At 43.3% G+C, this 11,920-nt stretch overlaps 1 protein-coding gene across 3 annotated transcripts in view; it reads left to right on the plus strand.

The window, feature by feature from the left end:
- The first annotated feature begins 1,838 nt into the window (after positions 1–1,838).
- The window catches only part of ATG10 (autophagy related 10), a 160,576-nt gene continuing 150,494 nt past the window's right edge, over positions 1,839–11,920 (plus strand). For all 3 annotated transcript variants that reach the window (XM_019532317.1, XM_019532318.1, XM_019532316.1), the window contains exons 1-2: positions 1,839–1,897; positions 5,109–5,234. In XM_019532317.1, coding sequence (XP_019387862.1) covers positions 5,109–5,234 — 126 coding nt within the window. In that variant the 5' untranslated portion in view covers positions 1,839–1,897. The remainder of the gene's footprint in view (positions 1,898–5,108; positions 5,235–11,920) is intronic.

Raw genomic sequence — 11,920 nt, forward strand, 5'->3', positions numbered from 1 at the left:
GAGGTTCTTGATCTTCAGAGGTGCTGCACATGAAGTCACCAGCGTCTAGATATAAGAATGTTCCATTTTGTTTCTGGACTATGACTGCCAAAATTAAGGTTTGATGCTACGTTCACTGAAGTAATTGGTAAAACTTCTACTGCCTTAATGATGCCAGCCACTTTTTAAAGAAGGTATTTTTAGGTCTGTGTGTCTTGCCTAAGACAACCCAGCAAGACAGCAGCAGAGTTAGGATTAGAATTTAAGAGTTCTGGCTTTCAAGTTGGTGCTCACTCCACTTCACTATGTTATTTTTTAAAACAAAGTCATTTCTTCTTAGCAAAAATGGCTTTCGTAATATATTGCAGAAACTAGGAGCTTAATTTAAAGATCAGTTAATGTTGCTGAGTGATAACATTGTATTTATTTATCAATTTTTCAGAACCCAAGCACTTAAAAGCAAAGAAATCAATAATTAGGGACATTGTAAGCAAATAATTTTTACCATGAATAAAATATTGCATACTTTATTACAACCTAGCCTTAACTCTGACCTAGTAAGTAAACTCCCTTTTGAAAAGAAACAAATATTACATTTGGTCAACGTAATGATGTATTCACAGCACATCTAGCAGGACACGTAGCCTTACTCGTTCTCCCAAAATAATAACTTTACTTTAATAAAACTTTATTTCTATAGAACTAATGGAGAAACTTCTGCAGAATCTTTTGTTTTTAGAAATACCTGGGAAATTTTATATTTGAATCTAAAGCAGTATATGTGAAGAGCTAGGCTGGCAAAAATTTAAGTTTAGAAAACAGAATCTTAAGAACAATGAAGTATTGCTGGTTGAATGCTTAAGGTCAAGACTATTTAACAGAATAGCTTTGCCTTGGTCAGGTGTCCACACCCAGGAAATTACAACCAAATCACAAACAGCGCATTTGGAAAACTTTATAATATAACTAACTAGAGCAGAGCTTTATTTGCATATTTTAGACCTACAATGAGCAAAAGACTTTCCAGCGCTTATGAAACAACTCCTCACTCTGCATACTTAACTGTAATGGTCATAAAACTCCTTGAAATGATATTAGCCTAGGATACATTGATATATCTGACATTTTATATTCTTCTTAAACCTAATAAAATGTTGTATACACTACTTGTGTGGCTTAACCACCTTAAGACAAGACCCTACTGTAAAGAAACATTTGGTTTTAATAGGCTTGTAGTTTCTAAAATGATTTTTCAAGGACCAAAGGGCCTGAAGCACGCAGCAAAAAACCCCAGCTAAATCATTTCAAAATAGGCAATGCATCCAAGCAACAAGTCAGAGTTCTGCATTTATATTAAATGTGCTCCTTTAATACTCTCACCAGCCTGAAAATAACACTGACAGTTGGATCAAAAGACTACATCAGTCAATGGAAAGAGCACCCTGTGCTTTAGGGGGCTCTGGCTCAGCCTTGCAGGGCTCTTTTCAGGACAGTGGGCTACCAAAAGAACAGATTTTATATATAGGCAGGTGCCCTTTTTGTGCTTCGGATGCTCTTCACCCTGACAGGAAACAAAAGATATCCTGAAAGATACAGAAATGATGAATGGCTCTTGGTATGATCACCTAACGAGGCCCTGCTACCACCGTCGCTGACTCCCCAGGGAAGGGTCCTGCCATGAGCGGGTGACTATCGAGGGAGGCCGGAGGCGATGCCACCACCCTCACACTTGTCCCACTTCCAGCCGCAGCAGCGCGCTTGCTTGCCCGGATCCCAGCGGCGCATACGCACGCGCCCCGCCCCGGTAGCGCTGGGGAGAACAGCCACTGCGGGCGCATGCGCACTGAGACAGCCGGCCGGGAAGGGGGTGGGGAGCAGGGTGGGGCCACAGCGTGTCACCAGTGGAGACTGACTGGAGGTGAGGGCAGAGACAGGAAGGCGGCATGCGCTGCGTGAGGAAGAGCAATGGCTCTGCTGCGTCCTGGACCGGGCGGGCGGGGCGCGGGGCTGAGAGGCTGGTCCGGGAGACGCGGCTCCTGCTGCTGCGAGCACCCCGGGAGGCACCGGGGCCCCAGTCCGCCCCTCCCCCACGCGCTGCCCTGCCTGGGGGCGCGCTCAGCCCGCGGAAATAACGTCTTCTCCCTCCGCCTCTGCCGCGGGGGAGGGGAGCCTCCTGATCTGACTGAGGCTGTGTCTGCGGGGCCCGTGGGAGAGCCCCCACTCTCCCCCCGTTGGCATTTCCTGTGGCACCGCCCACCCCTGCCTCCCAAGCACACGTGTCCTGTGTCCTGGCCACCTGATTCTCAGCCCCCAAGCTGCCAGGTGCTGCTGGGTGGGCAGACGTGTGTCACAGGCCATAGACGACATAAATGGGGCACAGGGGGCACATACCCCCCCAGGATTGGTCACTGCTGCTGGCATCTGGGCAGTTGCCACTTGCCACCCCACCTTGCTGCCCACACCCGCTGCAGCCGCCTGGGTCTCTGCTTCATCCACCCTTGCCATCAATAGCACTACAGCCGCCTGCAGACGGTCCCCGCTTGCCTGTGCTGCTGACACTGCCTGTGGGTGGTCATTGTACCCCCCAGCCTCAGGGGGCACGTGTCGTTCATGTCACAGGCTACCCCCAGGGATGGAGTTAGGAAGCCATAAGGACCACCCCCAGCCTGCCCAGCTCTTGACTGCTGCCATCTTGCTGAGGGCTTCACAACAGGAGACTTGCTCTGTTATTTTTCTCTTGTCAAAAAACAAGTGAAAATCCAGAACTGGCATTTTCCAAGGGACCCGGGGTGTCTCCAATCCTGGTGCAGGGGGAGGGCAGTGGGTGGTGACAGGCTCCAGGGGTCCAATCCCAGTACAGGGGGCAGGGAGCAAGTGGTGCAGGTTCTGTGGCTTGTAGGGCTCTGGCCCATAGGGCCCAAAGCTTGAGCACTGCCAGTGGTAGTATGTGTGATGCCTCCTCGGTTGCACTGGTGCCCATTTCTGCTCTCAAGTGGTGCCACAGAGGTCAGGGCAGGAGGGAGAGCCTCAGGTTGCTTGTTGTGGAGAGAGAAGGAGATTAAGGGAGGCTATAAAGCAAGGGTGGGTTAACTGGAGAGGTGGCAGCTTTAGGAGCTCAAGCTTTGCCATAATGTAGAGAAATAGTTCAGTACTTCCTTTGTATCCATACACACTCATCCATACACACTCATACTCTGCATCTGAATGTGCTTTGGGCCAGTTATTTTAGCTTGGTTGGTTTTAAATAAATAGAGAAGGGCTTGCTGTTACATTGCCAGTAGCTTTGTTATATCTTTACATCTGCAAATTTACTAAAATATATAGTTCTATTTAAAACGTATGTGAGAACTATAGAATATTTTTCTGTGCACAGTATGTACTTACTGCCACTTTGCAGTTGATCATCTGGACTGGGAAATTTGGGAATCGGTGGCCTGTTTATAGCATCTGTTCTTTCTCTCTTCACTATCCCCACATCCAAATAATATGTTGTCTAATAGAGGTTTGGTTCTGAGAAGGGAAGAATTAGTGATTTAGGATTGGATCCTGCAAAATGACAAGAGCTTTCTATGAGAAACTGTAGCCCTCTGTTCCCATTTCTTGTACAGACCCAAAATACTAAATGATTATTAAATATTTGTATGATGTCTATAGAAAGCATTAAAACAGGTGGCCACATTTCTAGCAGAACCTTTTTGTATCTTAGAGTGACTGTAAAGTGGGAGGTCTTCTCAGCTATCTTTTGTGTCTTTCCCCTAACACTCCTATTAGAGAGTTTTGGGAAATGGAGTGTGATTGAAGCATATTGTGTTCTGGCAGTACTGGGCTGGTGGATCCTGGCTGTATAGCTTTCTTTCACGGTTTGCATTAACCCTGTGATACTTCAGTTCTTTATAATTTTGTTCAAACATGACTTATAGAAGTGATTCTCAACTAGGGTACAGTGGTACCTGGGCTGTCTTGAGAGCATTTCAGGGGTGCTGCAGGATGCTATTTAATGTTACTGCAGTTAGTTGTGCAAGCTTAATTCACAGGATTAAACCCAGACATTTCAAATGGAAATCCATAGGGTCAAAACCAGTCTAGCCTGTTTTGGTCTTTCCAAGTTCTTTGTAACAGAAAAATTGCTCTTGTGGGCATGTCTACACAAGACGTCTACTGAGGAGCTGCCCAATTAGCTCCTCAGTAAATGTTTCAGTGTCTACATGTGCAGCCCTATTACGCCTCAGGAAACTATAAACTCTACCACAGGTTAGTACTTTTAAATACAAATACAGTCCTGCAGTGTAGTTTTTTAGTGCGCAGCAACTCACATGTAGATGATGATCCAGCAGTCTGGGGCATGATGGTGGTTCAGCTTGGGGGCTGCCTGTTGGGGATCCCTGAAGTGGATCACCCTTGTGTGCCAGCCTACCCCTATGCAACACATTGCGCTGGGTCAGAGCAGCCCCAGGCTGACATGCCCCCTGTCCACCCCTCTTTTCCTCCCCCCCTGCCATGCGCTGGAGTTTATTGCTTCAAATTAATTGCACATGTATCTACCCGTTTTCCTGCACTCAAAAAATGAGTGCAAGCTCAGAGCTGACATTTTCTGAGGGGTACTTTGAGCCTAACAAGAGATGTTTTGAGCCTAAGAAGGTTGAGAACCATTTCCTACAGCAAAATCCTATTGGCATCATAGTAGTTTTAAAACTGATTTCAGTGAAATTAAATTTTGACCTTTCTGGCCTTGTCCTACAAAATGGAGTGCAACTTGGTGCAAATGAGAGTTCTGGGCATTTATTTACCTTATTTCCTGGGAAGTGCTTAGCATTTTGTAAGATTAGACCCTATTTGTATGGGGAGAAGCCCCTTCTTTAATAATTTATTGAATTTACATGGATTTATACAATTTAGTCTCACTGGAACCACTTTCATTTGTATTTGCAAGGTTGGGGTCATATTTGAAAACATAGTCCCTTCCCTAAAGAGCTTACACCTAAAGAATAAATATTTGTTATAGTTTAAGACTTTTTTCAGCATCATTGTAACACTGGTAATTTTACTCTTTGAGCTGTGCATATACCTCAAATAAATTATTTTTAGTGTTCATTCCATTTTCCAGTATTAACCTTTAGTTCTCCCTGCAGATGTCCCGTAACTTGGGTGCTGAAGATAACTTTTTTTTGGATGAAAATAGATTCAAGCAGTATTGTGAAGAATTTGTTAAACATTCGGAGGAAATAGGGGATGCTTGGGAGTGGAGAACTATACAGGTATGGGCAATAAAATGAAAAGTTCTTGTTGCGGAATTTTCTGTCAAATCCTACAGGATTGTAAATCATTATTCTTATTAATTATAGTTGTATTACAGTGTACTCTATAAGCATACCACGTAATTTGCTTAACTGCGTAATACATTGCCAGTTCCAATTCGTTGCCTATTGCTTACATTGTAATAAACTCCATTTATCACATGTTGGTTAAATGCTAGCCTCACTAAATGTTTTGTGCCTTAATTATACTCTGGTTAACTGCACAGTAACTGTAACCATGTCTACTAACTGCTTCATAACTAAGTACTCATTGATTTATTTTAAGGCTGTTAGTTAATTGCAGTTAACGTACGCAATTAACGCAAAACAAATTAACACATTACATTTTGTAATGATTATTAATTGCACACATCCATTTTGACTGGGGTGGGCAAAATACGGCCCGTCCTGTACCTTCTTCAGACTTGGCCTGATGGAGCGGACCAACTCTGGACTAGCCGGAACCCATGCACAGAGCCCCAACCCAGGCCCACCCTGCACCTGCCCTGGACTGTATACCCATGCTGAGCAGTAGAAGCAGCGACGGCAACTGGGCAGAAGCTGCTGCTTAACAGGAGGGAAAAGTAGCTTCTCCTCGCAGCTGCCAAGCCCTTGCTGCAGTTGCCCAGAGCCCATACCCAGGCTGCCCTGCAGCTCCTTTCTGCTGCTATCACTTCCACCTCTGGGCCCACCTGGTGGGGCAGTGGTGGTAGTGCAGAGGAGCGATATGACAGCCTGGGTGTGGACTGCAGCAAGAAGGGCTGGGCAACAGTGAGGGGAGAGGGGGTGCTCATTCCCTACAGCAGCAGCTTCTGTCACTACTCAGCATGGGCGGGTGTGTATGGAGCAGGTGCAGAGTGGGCTGGGGTCAGGGCTCTTCACACGGGTTCTGGCTGGTCTGCTGTGGCTGGCACAAGTCCAGAGCGGGTATGGCGCGGTCTGAGGTTGGGACTGGGGCTGTGTGCTGTTGGTAGTGGCAGAGTAGGAGCCCCAGAGCATGTGGGTTCTGGGCTGTTGCAGGGTGGGGTGCGGGGCTGCTGACTTTTGTTTAACTGTACGAGCAAGATTGCGATTAACTGCAATTATTTTTTAACAGAGTAAAGGGGAAGTAGCTGCCAAAGGGCTGCTACTAGAAGCCCTGAAAATGACAGAGACTCATCAGTTGCATGGCTGCTATCTTCCTCATTTTCAATAATAGCAGCCCCAAAATTGACTAGCTCCCTTTCTCTTTTAATAAAAGCCCTGAAACCATTAGAATCCTTGAACATGAGAGAGGCTAGTCAGTTTTTGGATGCCTAATACCTTACATTTTCTCCTTGGCTGAAAACTTGCTCCTGGCACACCTTAATTTATTTTAAGATGGTATTCAAATAAACTGTTCAGCTTTATTTTGCCTTTTGTTTTTCCCCCTTCTAAATGTCTTTGCATCACCACAGCACATATAGCCCCAGATTTTCTTGTGTGATTTGATATTTTTTTTGCATACTACTGGGTACCTAAATTTGGAGTAATCATAATTGGGCATAGGCAGCAAACATACTCCTAACGTATTCTCTTCTAAGCTTCTCTGTGTCTTGGCTTCCCTGTTGACTCTCTGGGGATGATAGCAGCAAGCACAAGGTAGACCATCCCTCAGGCTGATCTAATGTACGGTGTTGAACCTGGCTGGCTAAGGACAGGAAAGTGCAAGAGGGCTGGGAGAATCTAGGCCAATGAGTTTGGTTCAGGGATTCATAGATTATAAATCTATTATAATTGTCTAGTCTGACCTTCTGTATAAGGATAGGACAAAAGTTGTTTCTGAATGTATTTCTGTTTGAACTAGAACAGGGCTGTCCAACTTCTGGGTGTCAAGGGTCCACATGGCCTGCAGGACACAGACACCAAGGTCTGTGCAGCATGGGCCACACACAGCAGGGGGAGCCCTTCTGCAGTCCCCTTCCGCTGTGCAGACAGTTCAGCCCTCCTTTCATCACCCACACAGCTCCTCTCCCTGCTGCATGGGCTGCCTGGATCTTCTCTCAGCTGTGTGGATAGTCCTGGCAGCCTGGCTTTTCTCCTTGGCCACGTGTGCAGCCTAGGCAGCCTGGAACCCCATCTGGGGACCTTCCACTGCACTGCTCTGCCCCTCGGACTGGGGTGGCAATCAGAAGCTGGAGGAGGGTTGGGAGCCTGGAGACCCTGGCAGCTGTAGCAGCAGGAGCAATGCAAGGAGCAGTGACCAGGCAGGAGCCTGGGGGTGGCATGTTAACCACTCAGAGGTAGCATGTTGTCTTTTAGAGAAACATCCATTCTTGACTTAAAAGTGCCATGAAGGAGAGAACCCATCACAACTCCTGGTAAATTGTGCTAACAGCTAACTTCAGTGTTAAAAAACTTCACATTACTTCTAGTTTGACTTGTCCTAACTTTCAGCTGTTGGACTTGGTTAAATCTTCATCTGATAGACTGAAGACCCTTTTACTATCAAATTTCTTCTCCTGATATGAGTACTTGCAGACTGCCATCAAATCACCTCATACCACTCTTATCATTAAGCTGAACAGATTGAGATACTTAACTATTGGGGATTTTTTCAATCTTTAAATCATTTTCATTGCTTTTTGTTGAACATTTTCTAATTTATGAACACTTTTCTTGAAGTATGTACCCCAGAACTATACCACATAATCCCACAGAAGTCGCACCAGTGTCAAATACAGAGATAATTTAATCTCCCAGTTGCTACTTACTGTTCCTCTGTTTAAATAATGAAGAACAGCATTAAGCCTTCTGACTAGAGGGTCAAATTGGGAGCTTGTCTTCAGCTGATTATCTACAGATCTTTTCAGAGTTTCTGCTCTACAGAATATAGTTCCCCATTCTATCAGCATGACTTACATCCTTTATTCCTAGATGTGTTATTACATTTTTGTTTTAAAATGCATATGGTTTTCTGTGCACAGTTTACTAAGCAATCCAGATCACTATGTATTAGGGATATTTCTTCTTCATCTTTTACTCCTCTAAGCTTTTTAGTCTTTTATTCTAGGCCTTTTAATTAGCATGGGATTAGGACCTGTTCTGCAAGACCCTCACATTTAAAATCACCAGTTTTTCATCCATTTAATATATGTCATATTATTTTTACGTTGTTCTAGTTTCTTAAAGTTTCTTGTGGTAACTAGTCAGTTTTTTACCGAGGTGTAAGAGTATTAGAACAGTATTGCTACCATTATCAACCAAACATGTAATCTCAAAAAATACCGAGTTAGTTTGACAAGCTCTATTATCCATGATCCTGTGTTGATTGGCATTAATTATATTTCCTTCCTTTAACTGTCTATGAACCTCAGCTCTGTGTCACCCATTCCATTATTTTACTTAGGATCAGTGTCAGGCTAGCATGCATATAATTACTCAAGTCATCCCATTTACCTTTTTAAAATGTTGGTACAATATCAGCTTTCTTTAGGTCTTCTGTAACTTCTACAGCATTCAAAGACTTACTGAAAAAGCAACATTATCAATCTTAGTAGTTCCTTGGTGAGCTCTTTTAAAACTCTTGGATGCCAGTTTCATAGATTTTATAGATTTCTTAGACATTAGAGCTGGAAGGCACCTTGGAAGATCATTGGGTCCAGCCCCCTGCCCAAAGGGCAGGAAGTCAGCTAGGGTCAAAGGATCCCAGCAAGATAGGCATCCAAATGTTTCGTAAAAGAGTCCAGAGTAGGTGCTTGCACCACCTCTGGGGGAGTCTATTTCAGGCCTTGGTGGCTCGGACAGTAAAGAAGTTTTTCCTTATGTCCAGCCTAAAACGGTCTTGCAGGAGTTTGTGACTGTTAGACCTTGTCATCCCTTGCGGTGCTCTGGTGAGCAGGCGTTCCCCCAGATTCTGATGCACACCCCTTATGTACTTACAGGCTGCCACCAAGTCACCCCTGAGCCTGCGCTTCTCCAGGCTGAAGTGTCCCATGGCTTGCAGCTTCTTTTCATAAGGCCTCTTCTCTTGCCCTTTGATCGTGCAGTATTCCAATCTTCAGGTACTTTGCCTGAGTGCCATGAGTTCTCGAATATCCTTGCTTGTGGCCATGCTATGATGTCTGCCAGTTCCTTTAGTACTTCTGGGTGCAGTCTGTCCAGACAAGCTGATTTATGGGTATCCAGCCTCTCGAGGTGCTCCCTCACAAGATCTGTACCAATGGTGGGCATATATGTACTCTCACCCTGGTCATCCCGCATCATGTTAGGTAGGGTGGTCCCTTTGCGCTGGTGAAAAACCAACACAAAGTAATCATTAAGCAGATTGGCTTTTTCCTGGATGTTGGTTGTCAGCTGTTCCGTTTGGTTTAGCAGACTTGTTTTTTTTAAAATGTCCAAGTTTCATAGCTGCTGTTTAACATTTTCCTTAATTACTGTTGAAGTAAAAAATTATATATAATGGTGAATTTCTATAGTACTTGGCCAATATCTCGATACAGAAAGGAAATGTATTTTGAACTCTTCTCCCTTTTCTATTTTAGACATTTTTTGCCATTTCTACCAGCAATGAATCAACTGTACTGGTAGGATTCCTTTTGTGCATAATGCACATAAAAGATCCTTCTAACTGATTTTAGGTCTACTGGCCATATATTTCTTCCATATATTTCCTTTCCTTATCAGTTGTTCTACAATTCCTAGTTTCTATTGTATCTTCATTACTGTCATCTTACCTTTTCTTCCATATGCTGTATATTTTTATTTTTATATGGCTGCTTGCTTAAATCATCCTTATAACATTTTATAATACAAGAAAGCTCATAGGTAAATATATGTCAGCACTCATGCTCTAAATGGCAGTCAATTAGAATTTGCATTTCTTTCAATACACATTAGGCAAGGCTCCAGTGGAAAGGAAGATCATGGCCTCAAACACAAAATACCTCATTTTTTAAAAACATACTCAGGGTTTTAAAACAGTGAAAATATTAGCAAATGCATTACAATGTGCCCTTTCATATAGACAGCTATTTGAAACCTTAGACTTCAGTCCAGGGCTATATTTATAAACGGTTTATTCAGAAAAGAAAGATGCTCTGAGCTTCTATCAGGAATTCAATACTTGGGTCAAAGTTTGAACTTTCTGTGAAATAGGAAGCTTTGCTGGAAATAGCAAAATGAGACAGATTTTTGTTCTCACATAAAAAATGGTGCGATCTCTTTTAATGGGACAAGTTAGTGATTCTGATTCTAGAGCGTGATAAAAACCTGATCGCTGAGAGGAACTTTTTATACCATATAATGTGGGAAAGAAATTTCCCCTTGAAAGAGATGAGTGTCTCGAAGTAGAATGGTTAGGAGAACGTTGGGTTTTTTTTAATGCCTAGCTTTTGAAAAGATTGGTATACTCTTGATTTTCCGGATGTAGTTTACTTAGAGCTCATTCCTCCATTTCATCGATTCCATACTCAAAGAAATTGTTCTATGGATGTCAGTGAGGCTTCACAAGTAAGTCAGAACTGTAAAACTATGCTCTTTTAAAATCAGTAGAAAATAAATGACAAAACATCTACATTTTATGTCAAATAGGCTGCCATGTCATAAATTCTTCTGGTTCTAACAAAATATTTTATTTATACGTGTAGAAAGAAACTCCCTATTGTTTTATTTTTATAATCCTGTCTTTTAAAAGGAAAGCTGTATTTAAGCCAGAAGTAAATCACTTATACACCTGCTGGTTGGAGCTGAATTGCAGAGTAATACTATATGTCACACACATTAGGTGTGATCTACCAAAGCCAGCCCTGCATTTGTGTTCATTTAATTTTTTCATATGCAGTTAAGTTACTGCAGTCTAAATAACCATGTCAGAGTCTACAGTCATTGTATCTATTTACGATATGCTGCTTGTGGTATGAAATAAGGTGAGTTGGTATGAAATAAGGTGAGTTGAGTAGGAGGCATATGGATTATTCCATTTTAAAGAGAGGCGTCCTTTCAGAATGATTGATTAACCGTTTATGCACAAATTATAAAAAATATAGTGGTATAAAGTTGAAGTACCAGAACGACACTGAGACAGAGAAGATGCTTATTTTTCTTGGATATTCTACCCCTGGTGTTGTCAAGAGGCAACCCCCCCCCCCCCCACTGGTGTAAAATACAAAGGTTACTAGATCAATGTATCTCTGGCTGTCTCAACGTCTTCCATGTAATTTGAACACTGGAGGCTGCAAGCATTCAGAGCTTGAGTTTCTTCACTTAGGAAAATTGGTAGAGGAGGGGCATAATATTACCTACTCCTGCTCCCTCAAAGGCAATAGTGTCCCCAGAACAATTCACACCTATGATAGCAGGTGATGTTTTTTCTACTGCTCTGCCAGAGAAGTAGAAAGCCCTGGAAACTCTACAAACAGGATTTTCTTCAGAGAGCCTCTAACTAAGTGGACTTCTTGCCTATTACAGGCAGGCCTGATTTCTTAATTACTGCTCCTACTTTTGGGTTTGCACTTTAAAGTACTTCATAACTGAGGGTTTAACTGATCCTGCTACTAGGGACATCCAGCATGGTTTTGAGAGCTTATACTCTCAGTGAGTTTGGCCCACTGAGATTTAGTGAGATAAGAGACCTCTCTATAGATCTCTCTCTCTCTCTCTCTCTCGTGTGTGTGTGTGTGTGTGTGTGT

The sequence above is a fragment of the Crocodylus porosus genome, unplaced genomic scaffold (assembly GCF_001723895.1).
Source record: "Crocodylus porosus isolate Cpor-Errol unplaced genomic scaffold, CroPor_comp1, whole genome shotgun sequence".
NCBI lineage: Eukaryota > Metazoa > Chordata > Crocodylia > Crocodylidae > Crocodylus > Crocodylus porosus.